Source organism: Zootoca vivipara, chromosome 9 (assembly GCF_963506605.1).
Source record: "Zootoca vivipara chromosome 9, rZooViv1.1, whole genome shotgun sequence".
Lineage (NCBI taxonomy): Eukaryota > Metazoa > Chordata > Lepidosauria > Squamata > Lacertidae > Zootoca > Zootoca vivipara.
The window spans coordinates 58,404,539-58,423,889 of NC_083284.1; the positions used below are offsets into that span (position 1 = coordinate 58,404,539).

Consider the following 19,351-nt stretch of genomic DNA (forward strand, 5'->3'; position numbering starts at 1 on the left):
TGCTCTCTTTGGTTTTTGTTTTGTATTTCTGCACACCTGAGAGTTCACTCGTGTGTGCAGGTAACTTACTTCCTCCTTAGTGGTTTTGTTGTGGCTCCAGTCCTGTCAGCACTCAACCTCGAGCTAGAGAGGGAATGATCATGTGACCATATTGTGGTTTCCACTCAGCTGCTTGTGGTGCAAGGAAACTCTCCGTGGACAAGGATAAGGATGGAGTAGCAAACTGCAGAGCTTGCCTGGTCTACATCCTTGCCCTTAAGAGATGGTATCCCCGTAATTCTACAAAAGGGCAAAGCCAAGCCACTTTCCCCGCAATGGATTTAACAGATTTAGCTTCCTGCAGCAAGGAGTGGAGAGCAAACTTCTTGAAGACACAAGAAACAGCAAAAGGAGAAATCTGATCCTCCTTTTTAAAAGCTACACTCTTCCACAATTCAGAAAAAGTTACCACCAAAGACTAGTAGTCTAACTCCAAACATAAGCAGTCTGAGCAAGTACTTTCACAAATCCAGCATAAAGAGCTTAAGGAGGCTGCTTTCTCTTCTGCGGGGACACAAAACCTCAGTCATTTATCAAGTAGTACGGTACTAATTCTCTATGCGGTGGCTCTTCAAAGCTGTCTGTACATTAAGTAGTGAAGCAGAATCTCTTGAAAACTGTCCTTACGCATGCCCCTCTGAAACTATTAAGAAATTGTGCTAACTAGGTACGTCCGCATTCAAATGCTGTGTGGACTGCTTTTGTTCCTTTTACCGCAGGCACGCCCCACCTGCAATAGGCTCAAGGTAGCTTGCAGTTTATACTATTACACTTGCGTTCTCTCTACTTTCTAACCCGCACCCCCAAACAGAGAATGATGGCAGCTGTTAAACTACAAGAGCAACCCAAACAAGTATTTTAGAATTACCTGGAAAGCTCCATGTGTCTGTCCATCCGGGCTTTTAATTCTTCATTCTCCTGCTGAAGTTTTCTCATTTTCTCCACTAAGGCTGTGTTGTTCTCCACCTTGAACAAATGTGCAGATTTAATGTATGGCTGGGAGGGGGGGGGCTGATTTATTTTAGATGAAGCCAGGTTGTCCTATTGCGCCAATTTTTAAAATAACATCTCAAAATCTACCACAAACATTTATTTTTAAAAAGAAAACTTGCTATTACAGCTCCAGAGCTCAAGCATAAATTCTCTACTACAAACTTATAAAATGCCTCTTTCACCCTGCACTAATCGAGTCTGTCTTGTTAAACTAGTAAGAAGCACCTTATAATTGAAAAATAAATGGAGAGTTGACCGGAGTCTTCCAATTTCTTTTGTTCAGCATCCTTATGTTTCTGGCTGCACAATCTGGATTTATGGCCAGCGTATTGTGTTTAGGTTTAAGAATTAAATGCTGTGGAATTAATGATCAAGGGCAGTATAAAAATCTCTAAAATTACAAATACTATTTAGCCCTGCTGTTCCTCCGCATACTCTGGAGACGAGAGGTCTAACTTATTTACATGTGCTCTGAGACCAGTATATCGTCTCAGAAACAATGGCACCCACTGTCCTGGGATCTCAATGTCCCTGATTATTATGGTGTTTGCCCAGCGTTACTGCTGCCAATTAGATGACACACCCTGCTGGCTCCTCCTGCCTCTGGCACAGCAAAAGGTTTCCATAATTTGTCACACTTTAAAAAGCATGTAAAAGAGGGAGGCGCACATCTCTCTGTCTCTGAAACCACCATTCTCAGTTTCCTGTATGGGGTCACTGTTCAGAATATTGCTTATTCTGCTCTGCATCTGCATTACTCTAGCAGATATTAAGCAGAGAAATAGAAGTTTGCATAAACACCCTCAATTTACATTCTCTTTCCCCATCAATAGAGCAGAATTGTTATACCATGTAGCTGATTTATTCAGAATGTTTCAAATGTTCAATATTTTAAGTGTGCAAAGGGCCCCACATATTATTTCAGTAACCCTGACAAAGGTTCGTGATGCACTATCTTTATATGATAGATGGGAAGGGCTGAGACAGAGAGAATGATGGACTGCAAAAGTTCATAGCTGTTCTGTAATTTGTGGTGGTAACTTATTTAGTTAAAGCTAATTAATTTACGTTAGCTCCACAGAGGAGTATTATGTTTCCAGTTTTAGTCCTTATTAACTCTTCAGTAATTTGAATTTATCGCTACAGTGTTTACTTTTGCATTATCAGCACAAATCCAGCTTTTGGAAGACTAGCACTCCAAGAAAAAGCTCACCAGTTTTTCCATCTTCAACAATTTGATATCTTGTTGATGTAGCTTCTCATTTTTGATCTCCAGCACTGCTTTCAAACTTTCCAGTTCTTGTTCCAGATACATAAGCTGAGGGTTTTTCTGCAAAATGACATGCAAAGTTAATGGAGGCCCCCTCAAGGTTGCCATGCATAGCAAACATATTTTAATTTATGACTGTAAATATTGACTTGTTAGAGATTTCCTTAGCCAAACACACACACACTCACACACACCAAGGTACATCTAAAAAACTTCAAACTCGCAAGCTGTTTGTATGAAGGAATAAACGTCTCTTTAAAACAAAACATTCACAAATGCTCTAAAAATGTATTTACAGCTCTTGTGAAATTATTTTATAGCTGTAAAAAGTGATAAAGATGGTCACTTTCTGGTATATTGCTGTATTTTTAAACCACGCGCAAGGATATCTATCCCAAGGTAAAATATACCTATAACAATAAAAACTTCAAATGGGCTATAACCTTGAAACCACAGAAAGTCATCTTGTAATGAAAATGTACACACACACATCTGTCTGTTGAAATCTATCCAGAATTGTTTTATATTTGAAAATTATGGAGATCCGATCTCGAAAAAAAGCAGCTGATATAGATTCTAAATAATCCTAACTAGAGGTGCATGCAAACACTGTTTTTAATTTACAAGCAATACTGATTCAGATAATTAAATTAGTTATTGAGAGATGCCAGATACAATATTGATAAATTAAGATTTTAGTGCACACATTACTCAGTTCCATATTGCCTAGAGATAATTCTAACAACAATTAGTATGTATGCATCTAATTGCACCAGCGCTTTCCTCATGTCAAGCAGGCTCTTCTTTGCATCTTGATAACAATGACCAGTAGCAAAATAATAATAATAACAACAACAATAACAAATTTTTATCTATACCCCACCCTCCCCAGCCAAAGCTGGGCTCAGAGCGGCTAACACCAAATATAAAACAACTGGTTAAAATACAACTCAACAAGATTACATACATCAAAATTAAATTAAAAATTAAAAACGCAGCCTCATATAAAAGGGAAAAAGTAAACCCAAGAGCTAAGAGAGAGTCCCGATGATAATCTAATGTAGCTCAAAGTAACAGCCAAAAACATAGGAACAGATAACATAGGTCCAGGTGCAGGTAAGACTATAAACATCTGACAGCTTTTGGGTTTAAGGAGAAAGACAATGCTTATTCGTCTTCTGCACACACCACCCCCAGATCTTCCAACTGAAAACTACAGTAAGTCAGTCTGCAGAAAATGCACCACTACTCTGATTTGTAGACCCAGAAGAAAATGATGTACCATATATTCCGGCGTTTAAGACGACTTTTGAACCTAGGAAAATCTTTTCAAAAGTTGGGGGTCGTCTTATATGCTGGGTATAAGATCTGCGGTCGCCGCATACGGTGGGGGGAGCTCAAAACGGCTGTGGCCGCATCCCCGCCGTATGCGGCGACCGTGTAAGCGGCTTTCGCTTTCTTTCCTTGCAGGAAGAGGGGACGCGCGAGGCTTTCCTCCCTGCATGGAAAGAAAGCGGCAGCCGCTTACTCTCTCTCCCCCCCCCCCACTCGCCTCGGTGCCTGGAAGATATACAGAAAAATTTTATTTGGTGTGCGTTTCGTTACGGCGAGTATATCCCAAACTATATTTTGATTGGAAAAGTAGGGGGTCGTCATATACGCCGGCATATACGGTAATACACCTGGTTCAAAGGCTCATAGTATCTTCCTATCCAGAAATCATAGGGCAGGATGTCATCGTTTTAAAAAAACACAGCTAAAAATAGAAAACCAGCTAAGCTATGTGGATGTGTATACACACATGTAAAAACACAGCAAGTATGTGTATTTTAATTACACACATACACCACATGTGCAGTGTGATGGCAATTAGGCTTACATAACACTAGGATCCGTCAACCTTTTTACACCATTCTCTTAAAACCAAGAGTGCAATGGTCCTAGTGCAACACACCTGGTCAAGCAGCCATTCATCATTTTAATCCATAACATTCGTAACTGCTATTCATGTTTGGAACATTAACAGTGAGGCAGGAATTGAGATAAGACAATGCGAATCCTAATTGGTCCCTTTGCACAAGCACAAAGGTTTTTGATCCAGCAGGGAGGCATCCTTCACTCATGGAGGGAGAGGAGACATTATTTTTCCAAGCTCCCCTTCACCCAGTAGATCCCAGCCTCCCCCTCTTCCCCACAAAAAAGGCTATTTCTGGAGGATTATAAAAGCAAGTCAATACTTACAATATTTGTTTTTTCTTTGGCTGTGCGTTTTTGCTCTTCCAACTTAAGCTTTTCATTCAGGGAATCATTTTCACTCTGCAATTCACTAATCTTTTTCTAAAAGATTTAAAAAAATCTCAAACTTAAGACCTGAGCCTCTGCTATAAAGCCAAGTAACATTTTAGGAAATTGCAGTATCAACACCCCAAAAGGATCTTGCCTCTTCCATAGACATAGCTTTGGCCTTCAACTCCCATGATCCCTAGCTAACAGGACCAGTGGTCAGGGATGATGGGAATTGTAGCCCAAAACATCTGGAGGGCCGAAGTTTGGGGGTGCCTGCCTTAGGCTATCACCTCACACAGGAAGCTAGCCTGGCTTATTTAGCTTTTAACACTTGTTGATTCCAAAGAATCAGAAGTGTCTAGCACACAGCTTGATACACAGGGCCCAAGTGTTAACACCCCAGATCTTAATTAAATTCTAACACTTACTGCATCAATGAATTTAGAAATGTCCAGCACCCACAAACTTGTAACAGTATGTAGTTTTAGATCAAGTTGAAGGTACCTGTGGCTACTCTGGGCTGGCCCAAGACATTTTGATACCTGGCACTCCTCTCCTGACCAGGGAAGGAGTGAGTGAAGATCTACATCAGGAACAAGGGGAATAAAGGTCTCCTTTGTATTGGGATCTGCAGCCCCTGTAGCTCCTGCTGCCCGAGGCAGTTGCTTCACCTTGCCTCATGGGTGGGGTGGGCTAGCCTATGGCAACAGTTCCAGGATGTTCTACAAATACAAGGTACATGTTGACTTTGACACTGTGGTGGCATCTAAATTTAGCAATGTTACAGTTGCCACTGGCTTAGTAAGCAAAAGAGAAACTCCAGACCTCTAGTAGTAGTTGTTTTTCTTGGAGAGATTCTTCAAGTGTCCTCCTTTCTAATTCCTGGGCATTCTTGAGCTCTGAAAAATGTTTATAGAGTTTTAACATTGCACAAGTGTACTCGCCTAACTTCTTCACAATACCTGCATCGTGTGGATTTCATTGTTATTTTGGCAGGGAAGTTTTAATAAGGTACTGACCTCTTGTCACACTGCCAGGATTATAAACAATAAATATATTTAGCAGCAAAGCAAGGAAACTTCCTCTCTCACAGCAATAATGCAATGTGTTTGGTACCATCAAAGCAGATAAGCTATGCAGTTTACCTGTAAAGGACAATTCGTGGTCCCTCTTCAGCTCATCTATCCTTTCTGTATGGCTGGTTTCAAGCTCTAGCTTAAAGTTTTCATGTGTAATATTCAAGTTGTCGACCTGAGGAACAACCACATATTTCGCTTACCATGTGCCAGGATGTTTGCGATATCAACCACCACAGCCTTGTTAATTGCCACTGTGGCTATTTTATTTTATGTAATTATTACTGTTCATTCTTTTTGCATTCTGTTTCCCTTCAACCTTACACCTCTCAATTCCTTCGTCCCCCCCACCCTAACCACATATCTGCATATACACAGAGCTGCCAGTTCAGGATGACACTCCATACATCTAATGAAACAGACCTTTGCTTAATTCATCATGATCAAGGGTTATCTCCTTTGCCAATTTTTACTTCGTATCTGAAGAAAGGAGTTGTGCTTAAGAAATTCAGGAGATGAATCCCAGCCCAATTTCCACCCTGCCTACCTGTTCTTGGAGCTGTGCTTTGTATTTTTCCGCTTCTTCAATACAGATGCTCTGTAGTTTTTTGCATTCTGTTGTGTAGAACTGTTTCAGCCTTTCTTCCAGTTCAGACAAATCTCTTTGGTGTTGCTGGTTCAGCTGCTGCACAAATCCTTCGTAAGCTGCTTGTAGTTCATGTCTACCTTTCTCCAATTTCTCATAGGCTGCAGAAGCGGTTACTGAAGACAGAAATGCAGTGACGTTCTATGTAAATAAAATGGTTTTGCAAGCACATGCTCACAGGACTTCTTTTAGGGAAGCACAGCCACAGCCCTCTTCAACAGAATACCATCCTTGATGACACATGGGGAGTTTCTTCCTTTCCTCCAGCCCTATAGTATTCAGGGATAGGACCCTAATTCTGTGAGAAAACACAGGTTTTGCAGGCAGAAGTTTCAGCTGGCATCCTGGAGAGTTGCTGACTGTTGGTTTAAGACAGCTTCTTGTTTCTAGTAAAATTCTAGACCAGGCATCCCCAAACTTCGGCCCTCCAGATGTTTTGGACTACAATTCCCATCTTCCCCGACCACTGGTCCTGTTAGCTAGGATCATGGGAGTTGTAGGCCAAAACATATGGAGGGCCGCAGTTTGGGGATGCCTGTTCTAGACCATAACATTTGATTCAAGTCCCATATCTTAAAATGTTTTTTTTAAGCTAAAGGTTTTTTTCTCCCAGAGCTTTCAGGAGGTCTGCAAATGCTCATCTAAATTTCCAGAAATTTTATATAAAATTAAACTGTACAGAAGACTATTATAAAAGTTGCACAGGAAGTTTGCTTGACATGTGTGTTGATGTCTATTGTTGTGTCTTTTTATGTGTCCACAGCTACTTTTTCCCTGGTATTTTAACTGATGCTTCCCTTACATGCACACATCTTTTAATGACCATTGTTTGAAATTGGACTTCTGACTTATCACACATGGTTATTTTTGATATATATAGCTCGCTCGCTCGAAAGAGCGTGTTATAGTATTTAACTGTGTTTATGCTGTATATGCTATTTTGGAATATTATTTCTTTCTTTGAAAAATACCCTCTTGCTTCCTCAATTTATCCAAACCAAAGCTAGTGCACTGATAATCTGAAAGCAGCCTAACTAATCAGATAAGCACAAGTACTCTATGTGGTCATCATTCAAAGAGCTCGGTTTCATCTAAGGCCATAATATCTTAAGACCATTGTTACTGTACCTCTCCTTTCAATAATGCCAGAAGTAGGTGAATCAATGACAACTTGGTTCCCCTACAGTTTTATATTTTAAAATCCCCAAACATGTTCTCCCCCTATTCCTGCTTCCCATGTATTCCCTAGTTTCCTAGCACTAGTTCTTTCAAAAGCGGGCCAGAGTTTGCTCACAAAACCCCCCTATGTCATACTTACGGTAATCTAGCCTTGCCCAAGTTGTTAAGGGTTTATTACTATTCTGACTTCTGTAAAGACTTCATATGAAAAATTGGGAGGGGGGGAGAGAAAGATCTCTAGGCTGAGAAGATCAATAGCATTTGCACATCATTCTGCTTACCCAATATGAAGTTATTTCATGTGTGTGAAATTTTTAGCGCAAAGAGCATTTCACTCTCCCTAGTGCATCATTGCAGAGCAGCAGAGCTCCCATTTGGAAAGTAACCCGTTTAAGAAATTAAGTTTATGCACATGGTTTTACACAAAAACCTTTCAAAGACATCCATGGCGCCAAACCAAAAAGGGCTCTTCGCCTAACATATTGCAAGCTCCCAGCAGATAAAATTGCAGTAGGCCACAAAGCCCTTAAGAATAGGCCCAAATATTTTAAGGCCTGTTATGATTGAAGCATTTTACAAATGCAAACTGAACGCTAAGTGGGCATTTCTAACTGTAATGTGTGATACACAAAGATTTCTTCTGAAACCCACCACTTAAATAAAACATTCACCCTGATTTAAGAATGTGACAAGTAATTATTCTCATAATAAAAAAGGCTTAAGTGTATCTGTTATTAAACGAAGAGTATATACTTCAAACACATTTCACAGGCACAGATTCAATATATCAAATACACTACCGGTATTTATATAGATGGCACTTTATTAAGTGCTCCACATTCATCATCTGATTGATTTTTTCACAACAAATCTAAGGTAGGCCAGACTTGCCTCCACATTACAAGAGAAATGGAGGCCAAGTGATAGCATTTTGCCTAGGGCTGTCCAATGGGCTTTAATTTGCTGGAAGGCACCCAGAGTGGCTGGGGCAACCAAGTCAGATGGGCAGCATATTATTATTATTATTATTATTATTATTATTATTATTATTATTATTATTATTATTATTATTATTATTATTGCCAGAAGCAAAATGAACAAATAGCACACATCTCTTCCTTTCAGACACCGTATCACAGCAATCTCCCCATCAAAAAATCAAATATTCTAAAGCTTTTAAGAGGCAACCCTCATTTGGCAAATTTAAGCCATATACCCCATCTCTCACCATTTTAGCATTACGGTCATCGGCTATGCTGCCTTGCACCATTTAATCTGATTACTGTAAGTGAAAATTAACCCACAACCAAGTTCATTTCAGACCTGTTGTCTACCAGAGCCCAGAATGACACATGGCAATGAGTAAGATATAGCACTCTCTTAAAGTTGGTTTGCTTCCTGGCAAAATGTGGGATAAATGTCTGCAAAACCATTTAGGCAAACAAGAAAAAAAATCCATGCTGAAGAGACACCCCCAGTAAATGTTCTGGTAGGCTTACTCAAGTTGGTGCCAGGAATTAGATGAACCGAAGGGTCAGGCAGACAACACTCCAGAGAAATGCAGAGCATAAACATGTGAACAGAGTACAGTTAGGGAATTAGATTGTTCTGGTTCAATACTATATGTCTTAAAATCAGTTTTGCCGCTGCATTTGTTTAAGTTTTTTTTAAAAAAAATGCAAAGGGCAGCACACAAGCCTGCACTTACCTAACTCTCCACGAAGATTGACAAGTTCTATCGACAGCTCTTTACGTTGCTTTACCACTTCCTCCCTCTGAGGGGAAAAAAAACACAGACACACATGGAATGTTAGTGAACACTCCAAACAGAAACTACAGCATTTGCCAATGCTTAACTTGCATGCTATCTGTAGAATGACAAGAAACAGGAAAGTGAAGCCAAGATATGAATCATCCAGGACAACAGCTTCATAACGTTAGAAAAACACAGATGGCCCCCTGAGTTAAGGAAGTACGTAACTTGCAATAAGAACTCTGCCGATGGCTAAAGTAATCTTCAGTGGGGTTTTAGTTAGGTACACAATTTACTTTAAAGTTAACAAAACCTTAGTTTGCAAGTTAAGAAGGGTGGGAGTGCTAAGGATTAAATAATCAGTGTGTATTAAGTAGCATTCAAGTAACCTTCCAGGATGCATGATGTTTGCCTCCAGCCCATAACTGCGAGAACATCATTGGGGATAAACAATATGTGTAATGTACTTTGTAACAAAGGTAAACATAAGCTTAGGCACAGAATACTCTTAGCCTGCTAGTACAAACTGATAAAGCCTCATTGCAAAATTTAAATGGCAGCTGCAAGCTGCTGTGCCTGTCAAGGTTTTGCACAAAACACCAAAATTACAGCCATCTTTAAGAGTTCAAAGTGCTTCTGCTGCTAGCGCAAAGTTAGCCTGCAATCTATACTTCACTACTTTTCTTTCCACTCCCACTTGCCAAACCCCGTATTAAAAGAAGTTTCTGGACACCCCAGTAAAGAGTTCCAACTAAAGAACCAAGCAGCACCCACATAATAAATCTACGCTGTGTGAGCATTTCAATATGCTATCTGCTTCCAAGATGCAGCAACCGCTGTGGAGAGCAGAACGTTGCAGAGGTCGCCAGATCCAGCCTTCCTTCCCTCCAGCTGCTGGAACCATTTTTCACCTTGCCTGCAGCAAACCCCTGCTTTTAAAATCTTTGTTATTCCAGCAGAGCACCTACAGCACAAATACCAATTACCTCTTTCGCAGCACACTGAGAATACAGGCACATTCTGCTGCTGGAGCAGCCCATTGTCCTGCTTCTCTGGCCCCCACATCCACGTAGCAGGCATGTACAGGTGGCAGGAACTACCGCAAACCAAACTGGTCGGCCCACACTTAACTCACAGCTAGGTAGCGCTCCGTTGGACACTGCCTCAGCTCGGCTTCATTGTGCTTTGCAGTTACCGTACTTCTTCTACTGGTCTCTCCTCCCAACACAGAAGCAGACACTGCAGCTTCTGCACTTGGCACAAGCAGCCAGCGATTACTTAAAGCCACAGCCCTTTCTCTCTCTCTCTTTTTTTTTTTTGAAAAATGAGAACCAGACATTATAAAGATCGATTGCCACTTACTCAGATATCAGCTGGTACAAGTGAAGGGTGGAAGAGAGGAAAGAACACAATGGATCTTATTTTTAGCTTTTCTGAATTAGTTATTCTAGGCTTTCACTCTTAATATATAGAAGAAGAAAACATGGCATGAATTGTAAGGAGCTGAGAGAAGATACAGACCTTGCCAGTACGACTATATTATCATTTGGTATGTAGCTTCTTCGGTGAACCTGGTGCTTCTACAGGATAGTCAAATCCCTGCTCCCAAGGAGCTTACAATACGGTTTTAAACAGTGGGGGCAAGGGGATTGCTTCCATCTTTTTCCTGTTACATTTAATGAAGCTATATATACATTAATATTTTAGCATCACTTTTGTGGTTTGCCCTCACAAGCACTCTTTTATGATTTAGACCACTTGCTATTATTCCCATTTTGCAGATTACTTAGTAATTGGCCTGAGTCAACCCTGTCGAGTCCATACTGTTATAAAATAATATTGGGGGGGTTGCAGGGCACCATTACTAATGAACAGAGAGGGGTGACCGAACCTGACAGCTGCAGTTACCCAGAATCCCTCGCAACACCACCTTCTTCGCCTCTGCTCCACTCCAGAGACCCGCACCCCTCCCGCTTGGACTCAACCCTGCCTTAAGGAAGGCTTAAGGATCAGCATATGCGCACATTTCCACATGACTAGCAACTTGGGAGCCATAATTCGCTGTCAGTGGTATCTCATTCACAATGGAAGACTCCTCTGAACAAAAGACAGTGATCAACTCTTATAAAAATGTTAATTTCTCTTTGTGTTTAGGAATTCACACCTGGGAGGGGTGATAGGAGGACTAGGAGAGGTGTCAAAAGTGCTCAGATTTCTACCTTGAACCCTCTTTTTTTGTGAGGTATTGATTACATAGCTGTGATGTAGGAATGATGTATTGGGGGCGTTTCTTGGTGATGGGGAAACTGATAAAAGTGGAGGTTCTCTTTTGTTCTGGGTTCCTTCCTTGTTCTCCTGCGTGAGGGGAAGGACCCTGTTGCAACAGCAAATAAAGGCTTTGCTTCTCAAACTTCTCTGGTTGGCCTCTGTTATATATTCTCCGACCGATGGAGAACCCAATAAGGCTCTTGTGTACCCCATAAGGGAATAAGAGCAGATTTTGCTTAGAACAATACCCAAAGGCTAAAACCTAGAACCAAATCTATCTTTATATTTGCTGGGGGGAAACTGCACTCATTCATTCATTTTTAGCTTTTACCAAAATAGACATTCAAAAATAAAGTATTTATTTATTTATTTATTTATAAAAAATCACATCACTGGTTAAAAAAAACACACACCAGCCCACCCACCTTTTGTAGGGTGGAGTTGACATGCAGACTGAAAAGTTTTTTTTATATATAATTATATTTATTGGAATTTTTACAATAAAAAAGAAATACCACACAAAAATACAAAAGCTTAAAAAATAGAAAAGAAATATTAAGAAAAACAAAAGAAAAAGCACAAAAAGAAAAGAAGAGAAAAAAGAAAAGTAATATCTCTAACAATATCTTGTCCCCGACTTCCCCGTCCCTCCCCTCCCGGGTCTATTCCGTATCAAATTTCACAACTTTTTTTTACCCCACACAACAATTTCTATTAAATTTTAAACTACATTACTTTTAACTATTTCTAATAATTTCCTTTAGCCTATAATTTCCCCCTAAAAAGATAAACTATTTCCTGATTCAAATTCTATCCAATCTTATAGCTAAACCTCAAATCCCACCCCCTCCCTCCCCAGGTAGCAGTTTCATACTGTCTTCATACTGTCCAATTTCAAGCCTTTTGATCCATCCATTCATCTACTTTATATTCCTTCTTTACCCCACACCCACTCTTAGCCATTCTAAACCACCCCATTCCTCCTTCTTCCCCTTCTGTTGTTTTAATTCTTCCACCAGCCTCCCACCCTCATCTTTATTTCCAGTATCCCCTATTTCCATTCCTCTGTCTGGTCTGCGTCCCCTCACTCTCACTGGGGGGGCAATGGCCAGACTCTTTCCTCCCTCCTCAGTTCCTTTGTTTCTATCTGGGATCTGGTCGCCCTCTCTCACTGGGCAGACCAGGTCCCAGAGTCCATCTTGGTCTTTAGCATCCAAAATCACGTAGGTGGTCAATGCTTCCTCTCTCACAGGTTGCATTGATTTCTCAGTCCATTGCTCCTTATTTTCAGTCCGTTGTTCAATGATTTCTTCTTCTTCTTCCATTTCTAAAATTTCCGTTGGGGATATCTGTTGTTGGTCTTCTTTTAAAGTCTGGATGTTAACTTTGCCATAACGTACTTCCTCTGTCATTTCTCTAATAAAGTCTAAAATATGATGCAGCTCAACCTCCTCCATTTGTAAGCGGGTTGTTTTGGCTGGCAGCCTTCTTTGTCCTTCTATGTTCCCGTGGGAATTATAACCTGATCCGCCAGAGATGGTGCTGTAGTGTCCAAACTAATTCCTTTGTTTGTTTCCAACCATATTTGTCATTTATAATTCAAACAATCAACTTAAATGTAGTCCAAAATGTAATCCAAAAAAGAGAGATCACAGAATCGCAGCAATTACTCTTTATAAATCCTTATATTATCAACTGGTCGCGGCTTTAGGTTCCTGCCCCCGGTTTCCGGGAGGGGGGTTCTTGATCACGATATCAAATTAACCAACACAGTCTAAAATGTATATATTCCCCCCCCTTAGTTCTGCCTTCTAAGGGGGGATACAAGTTCAATTTTCAGGGGGATCCGCGCCCCTTCTCTTCAATCGGCTGCAGGCAAGTTAGTTGTGGCACAGCCTTCCGGGTAGGGGGGGGAACGACCTCCGTTTTTTATTCCCCTCCCAGGTCCAAATTCTTCTTTTAAAAACCAAATTGAATTATCTTACTCACAGTCCAGATCTTAATTTGAAGGTATCTGCCGCTCCTCTGTCTCCGGCTCGGAGCTTCCCGCTACCGGGGTAGCAATGGACCCAAGGCTCCGCCATGTACAGCCTGCTCTCGGAGGCTCCAACGGGGGCTCTCCGGGCGGTTTCCATGGCTTTTTTTGGAGCACTGCTGGGTATCAGCCCCCAGAACGCTCAATCTGGGGATTCTCCGGGAGGTCGCGGCGCCCGCGCAACTCTCCCCCTCCCCGGTAGCGGCGGGTGTCTCGGAGACCGAAACGAACCCCGCCGGCGGCTGATGGCGGCAGACCGGAAGTCGACATGCAGACTGAAAAGTTATGGGGAACTCATACGCCTGCGTATTACTTTATAAAAACATATTTTTGAACTTCCAAGTCTCATATTTCCTCCAAAACGCTCAAGGTGGCAAACATGGTTCTCCCCTATTTTATTCTCACAACCACCCTTTGGGGTATGTTAGGCTGAGACATGTTAAACAGCTCAAAGTTGACAAATGAAGTTCACAGATAAGGGGGGATTTAAACCCTGGTCTTCCAGAGCCAACACTCTAACCACAACACCAATGTGATGCTTCTCATAGAATCAAGGAATTGGAAGGGACTCCCAAGGGTCATCTAATCCAACCCTCTGCAGTGCAGGAATCTCAACTAAAGCATCCATGACAGATGGCCAGCCTCACAAAGGTATTGCCGTAATGTTAGTTTTCAGTTGTTTCCCTAATACACCAGCATGGCTCTCTGTTACCTTAGAAACTACAGATCATCATTTATGTTGCAAAACTCGTAATGCCATTTAGTCAAGTCTGCACTGTCAAAATAAACTTTGGAATCTAGCCTCAGAAATTTGGCCATGAGTTCTTTGGGTAACCTTCCCTCAGTGCATCTCTCTTCCTCTGTTCCCCAAGTGCATGACCAATCTTGAACCAGGAATATCAGTGACAAATTAACAGGTAGGTTTTGGTTGTAGAAGGAAAGGCCTCTTTAGCATTTTGCATACTCTAAATTCTATACTGTATATAAAACAGGGACGCATGGGGAAAATTTTTTATTACTGAATAGAATTAAGTTCTTTATGTTGCATGTATACAAAGGACTATGGTAGTTTTATTTCAAAGAGCAAGAACTGGCCTGCTGCAGACAGACAAGAGAAAGCCCCACCTTGAGAATACATTTGTTACATTCAGAACATTCATTCCAACTGCAAATTGGTTTAAAACTCACAAATGAGAAAAATCCACTTATCTGATAACCCGATTAGTGACCAGCCACTCCTACTAGCCATCGGTAAGACCAACAATTAGGACATTGTTCTTAGAAATCTGAGGGCAATAAGTCTATGGATCCACCCATTAGGTGGAAAGAAAGCATTACTGTTAAGCGAATCACATGGACAGCCCAGTATCTATAAGGTCAATATTGGATATACAAATTTTAAGATGGTTCTCTTGCACGGAACCAATTATTTTTGCCAGTATGAGCTACAGAAAACAAATCTGGCTAAAATACTTTAATAAAATAGATCAGCAGAAAAGGGAAGATGTCGATGTAAGCGGCTTCAATCAGGACAGACACACACACAACACAAACTTTTACTGGGCTAAAAGGGGGGCATAGTCCACAGACAGACTTGTGGAAGCTTCAGACTAGGATCCAAAGATTAGCTTAAACTCATGCAAGCAATTTTGCTAAGACCACCCCCTCCCAACCCCCCCCCACCAAATTTTCTGAAAGCTGACAAAATGGGGGGAAAGCACTAAATAATTATTTCTCCACAGAGAAAAAACATCATCCTACCCTGACCAAAGGCAGGGCTGATCTGAAGGGTGGGATGGCTGAAGGAGGTTGTGAAAGGCTTGGGGAGACCCTGCCCACCCAGTCCAGGGGAAGGAGTAATCCTGTCAATTCAGTGTCCTGCAGTCCACAGGCAAACAATTCTCTTTGAGAGCTGACACACACACACACGGCTGCACAGCCGTACCTTGGATCTCAAATGCCTTGGCTCCCGAACAAATTGGCTCCCGAATAATCGAAACCCAGAAGTGGGTGTTCCAGTTTTCGAATGGTTTTCGGAAGCCGAACATCCGGTGCGGCTTCCGATTGGCTGCAGAACGCTCCTGCAGCCAATCGAAAGCTGTGCCTTGGTTTTTGAATGGTTTCGGGAGTCGAATGGACTCCCGGAACTCATTCTGTTTGAGAACCAAGGTACGACTGTACTACAAGTTGTTTTTTAAAGGGGGTGGGCATTATTTGGAAACAAAAACAAAAACAAAGATAGTCCTAAAGCCACCTCAAGCTCATAGAACTAACAGTCTTGAAAACCTGTTTAGGCTTATTCTCAATTTTTCCCAGTACACACATTTACATTAGTGTGCAAAACATGGACTGATAAAAATGAGTAAACAGTATTGCTACTGGAAACAAGCTGAATGCATAAATTGTTCAGTTGTTGTTTTTCAGTTGCTGCTGTGGCATATTTCTTTTTCTTGAAGCGCATCAAAGGTTATTGCACTAAATTCAAACTGAAGCCTATTTAGGGAGCGAAGGGAATTCTATTTCAAATTTCCATTATTCAGTGCGCCATTAATTTCAGTATTCTATAATAATTCAGATCTGGCCTCAAAATTCTGCAGATCACAAGTTTGCATTTGGCAGAACTCTGGCTAAACATCAGTGATTCACCAAAATTCCAAAGGATAATATAGAAGAGGAAATTTAAATCTGGATTTAAAACGTAGAAGTAGGTTTCATAATATTCTCCAGGGATCCCCCAATTAGATCAGGTTCCCCCACAGTGCATTTTTACTTTATTTCCTTCTCCCACTTTTTAAAACTATTCATTTGACAGTAACGGTGTGACCATATGATGAAAGCAGAGGGCCTGATCATCTGTGAAGGCAAGAATTAATTATCAAGAATGCAGCATCAGCAAGTTCCAGAAAACTGAAAGATGTGCAAACATTTCCAATCAATAAAATAGGTCATGCACACTGCTAATCATGGGAAGACATTACTATTTCCTTGGCTGTCACAGTTGGGGGGGGGGGAGAGAATGACCAGCAGTTTACCGAAGTGCTACACTGACTTCTTGTGAGGTACTGTACTATTTTAGCTGTAAAAGCCACAATTTAGGATGGTACCAAAAACCAGTAGACAAAATCTACCTTCCTCTCTTTTGTGGATTTGTTTCAACTCTGTTTGTGTTACTAAACTGGGGAGCTACTGAGGAGGGGAAAATGGTTCCTGTTTCTACAGCAACCAGACCATCACTCTCTTGCGCAGGGAATTGCAGCCAAATAAGCACCCCTGTCAAAGTAATACACTAGGAAGAACCACTATTGGCATCCAAATTGAACTATATCCCATGCAAGAGAGCCATTCTGATGGGTTGCCTCATCTCCCAAACCTTCTTCCCATGCCAACCGTTTTGCATTTCGTAAAACGGTGTTCCGAAAATACGCACACCTCATTATGGTTCAGACCTAGTTCATCGCTGCTGCTGATTCAGATACCTGCCATAAAATAGCTGTACATCTGTGCAACAACTACAAAAGATTACTGTGTTTGAAATGTACTTATAATAGGATGTTTTGTAAAAAAATATCATAGTACTATTCAACTTTCCACTTACATGCATTCCACACCCTCTATGCCTGTAACCCCAAATCCCACCTGTCTTCTCTTCCTCTTCTTTCTCAGTCCTCCCACATCCCTGGGAACACAACACCCCCTCATCTCCTGCAAGCAGCCTAGCTCTTTGGAGTTCCCTGTGTAATCAGGGACAAGAAATAGCCAATGTCAGAGACCAGGTTGAGGAGTACAGTACTGCTCTGATGAGGAATGGTGGGAGCCTCCCCCTCCCCCTCTCCCTGCTCCTGACCAGGATCCTGAAGCTGCCCAGGAGCTGTGGGATAGTATAGATTTGGAACACTGGTTTGCAGAGGGACATAGTTCAGAAGACAAAAGTTGGGAAGAACTGGGTGGTGAATAGCTAGGAGAAGAAGAACTGGGGGAGAGAGTTAACAGACTCTCTCTCGCTGTAAAGTATTCAGCATATCAGTCCAAGGTCACGTAGAGCAGATAAGGTGGCTACACAAAAAACAGTGGTTGCATGGTCAGGTTGCAAGACAGAAGTGACTGGGGGGAAGTGCATGGAATCCTTAATTGGGAACACCTTTATTCCGAGAATGGATGCTTTGTTCTTTTGCTGTGATCATTAAAGACTCTTTAAATCAGGCATAGGCAAACTTGGCCCTCCATATGTTTTGAGACTACAATTCCCATCATCCCTGACCACTGGTCCTATTAGCTAGGGATGATGGGAGTTGTAGTCCCAAAACATCTGGAGGGCCGAGTTTGCCTATGCCTGCTTTAAATGGTAAGGGATTCTTTTCGCTTTGTCCTGCTTATCTACAGTCAAAGTGGAGGGAGCTGAATCCCCGGAGCCTGACAGCCAGCTCTCCCCAAATCCTGTCAAGAAGAAGTAAACCATGTAAAACTAGCAAGCAGGAAGTCCTCTGGATAGAACAGAAGACACTCTAGCATTATTTACCTCCTATGGTTCCACAAATAAGTGGCTAGGAGCCATTATTCTTGAGCAGCAAGACAGCATGTATTTATAAATTTACCTCCACCACTTTATATTTCAAGAAATCTCAAAGTGGTTTACATCTGTATCATAGGAGAGCAAGACATGATGTGTCAAGATACAGATTTTGACTCCAGTGATGGAGAGGCATTTTTAAAGTTTTCTCCATCCCACTGTAGAGGGAAGTTATAGCCCTGTGTGTGTCTCCAAAAGAGCAAGATACCCCTGTATTAACCAATGGTCTTTGTGGGGGTTGCAGGACCGGGGGGGGGGGGGTTTGGATCTTTCCATGTGTGAAAGTCAAATATTGTTGTTTGTTATTTTCCATGGTAACAAAACCTAGGTACAAACATATGGAGGAATGATATTTGCCTTGTAAAAGTTGCCATGTTTAGAATTACTATTTAAGAGGTTTGTATTTAAACCAAAATGCAGTTATTGCAACAAACTTACCACCTCTTTCTTGTGGACGGATACTAAGTTCAGAGGCACATATTGATCTATTCCAACGCAGGCCTTAAAGAATTTTACTAGTTTGCAACCCATGAGTTGTGCAAAAAGTATTAACATAATAGGCAAGACGAGCTCTGAATGGCCCAATAAATTCATGGACAATTAATATTGTATTTTACAGATCTGACGAGTGTGTTTTCAAGAGAACAGGCAAACCCATGTTCTCTGGGGGTAAAGTTGTTATACATTCTTAAAAAGCTATTTCAAGGAAGTTGCATTTATGTTTGAACGTTTTTCCAGCCATGTTTTAATTAAAAGCCTATGTTTAGGAAACAATGAGCCCACCTCAATCTTTCTCCCAGTATAAGGTTAAAGACAAAGGTGATGACATCAACAGTTGCCACGACGACAGAGGCATCACTAATATAGTATTGTGACCTCATTGCTTTTTCAAGTAGAAGGTCCAGCAATTGTTCCATTTCAAAACCAGTGTGCATGGCAGCATAAAAATGCATAACACACCTTTGAACCAAGCGTTTCAAGCAATTATTATTCTTAAGAAAATAAAATTATTCCTGAAAGTTTTCCATCTTGATACTCAAGTGATATTATCTCCCACTCCTGACATACTTAGGCAGTTTCAAATGTAAATATTCCCACGAAAAAATAATGGACCAGTTTGAAGTCTTATGTTTCATCAACAATTTAAATGATGACATCACATTAAAGCCAAGTTCAAACAAAGAAAAGATGAGAAGTTAAACCTGTTTCTTGACTACTGAATATAGTAACTCACATGAC

General features: G+C 41.1%; 1 protein-coding gene across 9 annotated transcripts in view; it reads right to left on the reverse strand.

Annotated features, from left to right (window-relative positions):
- MTUS1 (microtubule associated scaffold protein 1) overlaps positions 1-19,351 on the reverse strand; it is a 126,003-nt gene that overhangs the window by 7,235 nt on the left and 99,417 nt on the right. For 7 of the 9 annotated variants that reach the window (XM_060278831.1, XM_060278833.1, XM_035112825.2 and 4 more), the window contains 7 exons: positions 9,198-9,264; positions 6,212-6,426; positions 5,734-5,839; positions 5,414-5,487; positions 4,544-4,639; positions 2,246-2,362; positions 908-1,005 (listed from right to left, as the gene is read on the reverse strand). In XM_060278831.1, coding sequence (XP_060134814.1) covers positions 908-1,005; positions 2,246-2,362; positions 4,544-4,639; positions 5,414-5,487; positions 5,734-5,839; positions 6,212-6,426; positions 9,198-9,264 — 773 coding nt within the window. The other 2 variants (XM_035112831.2, XM_060278834.1) reach the window with 2 other exon arrangements.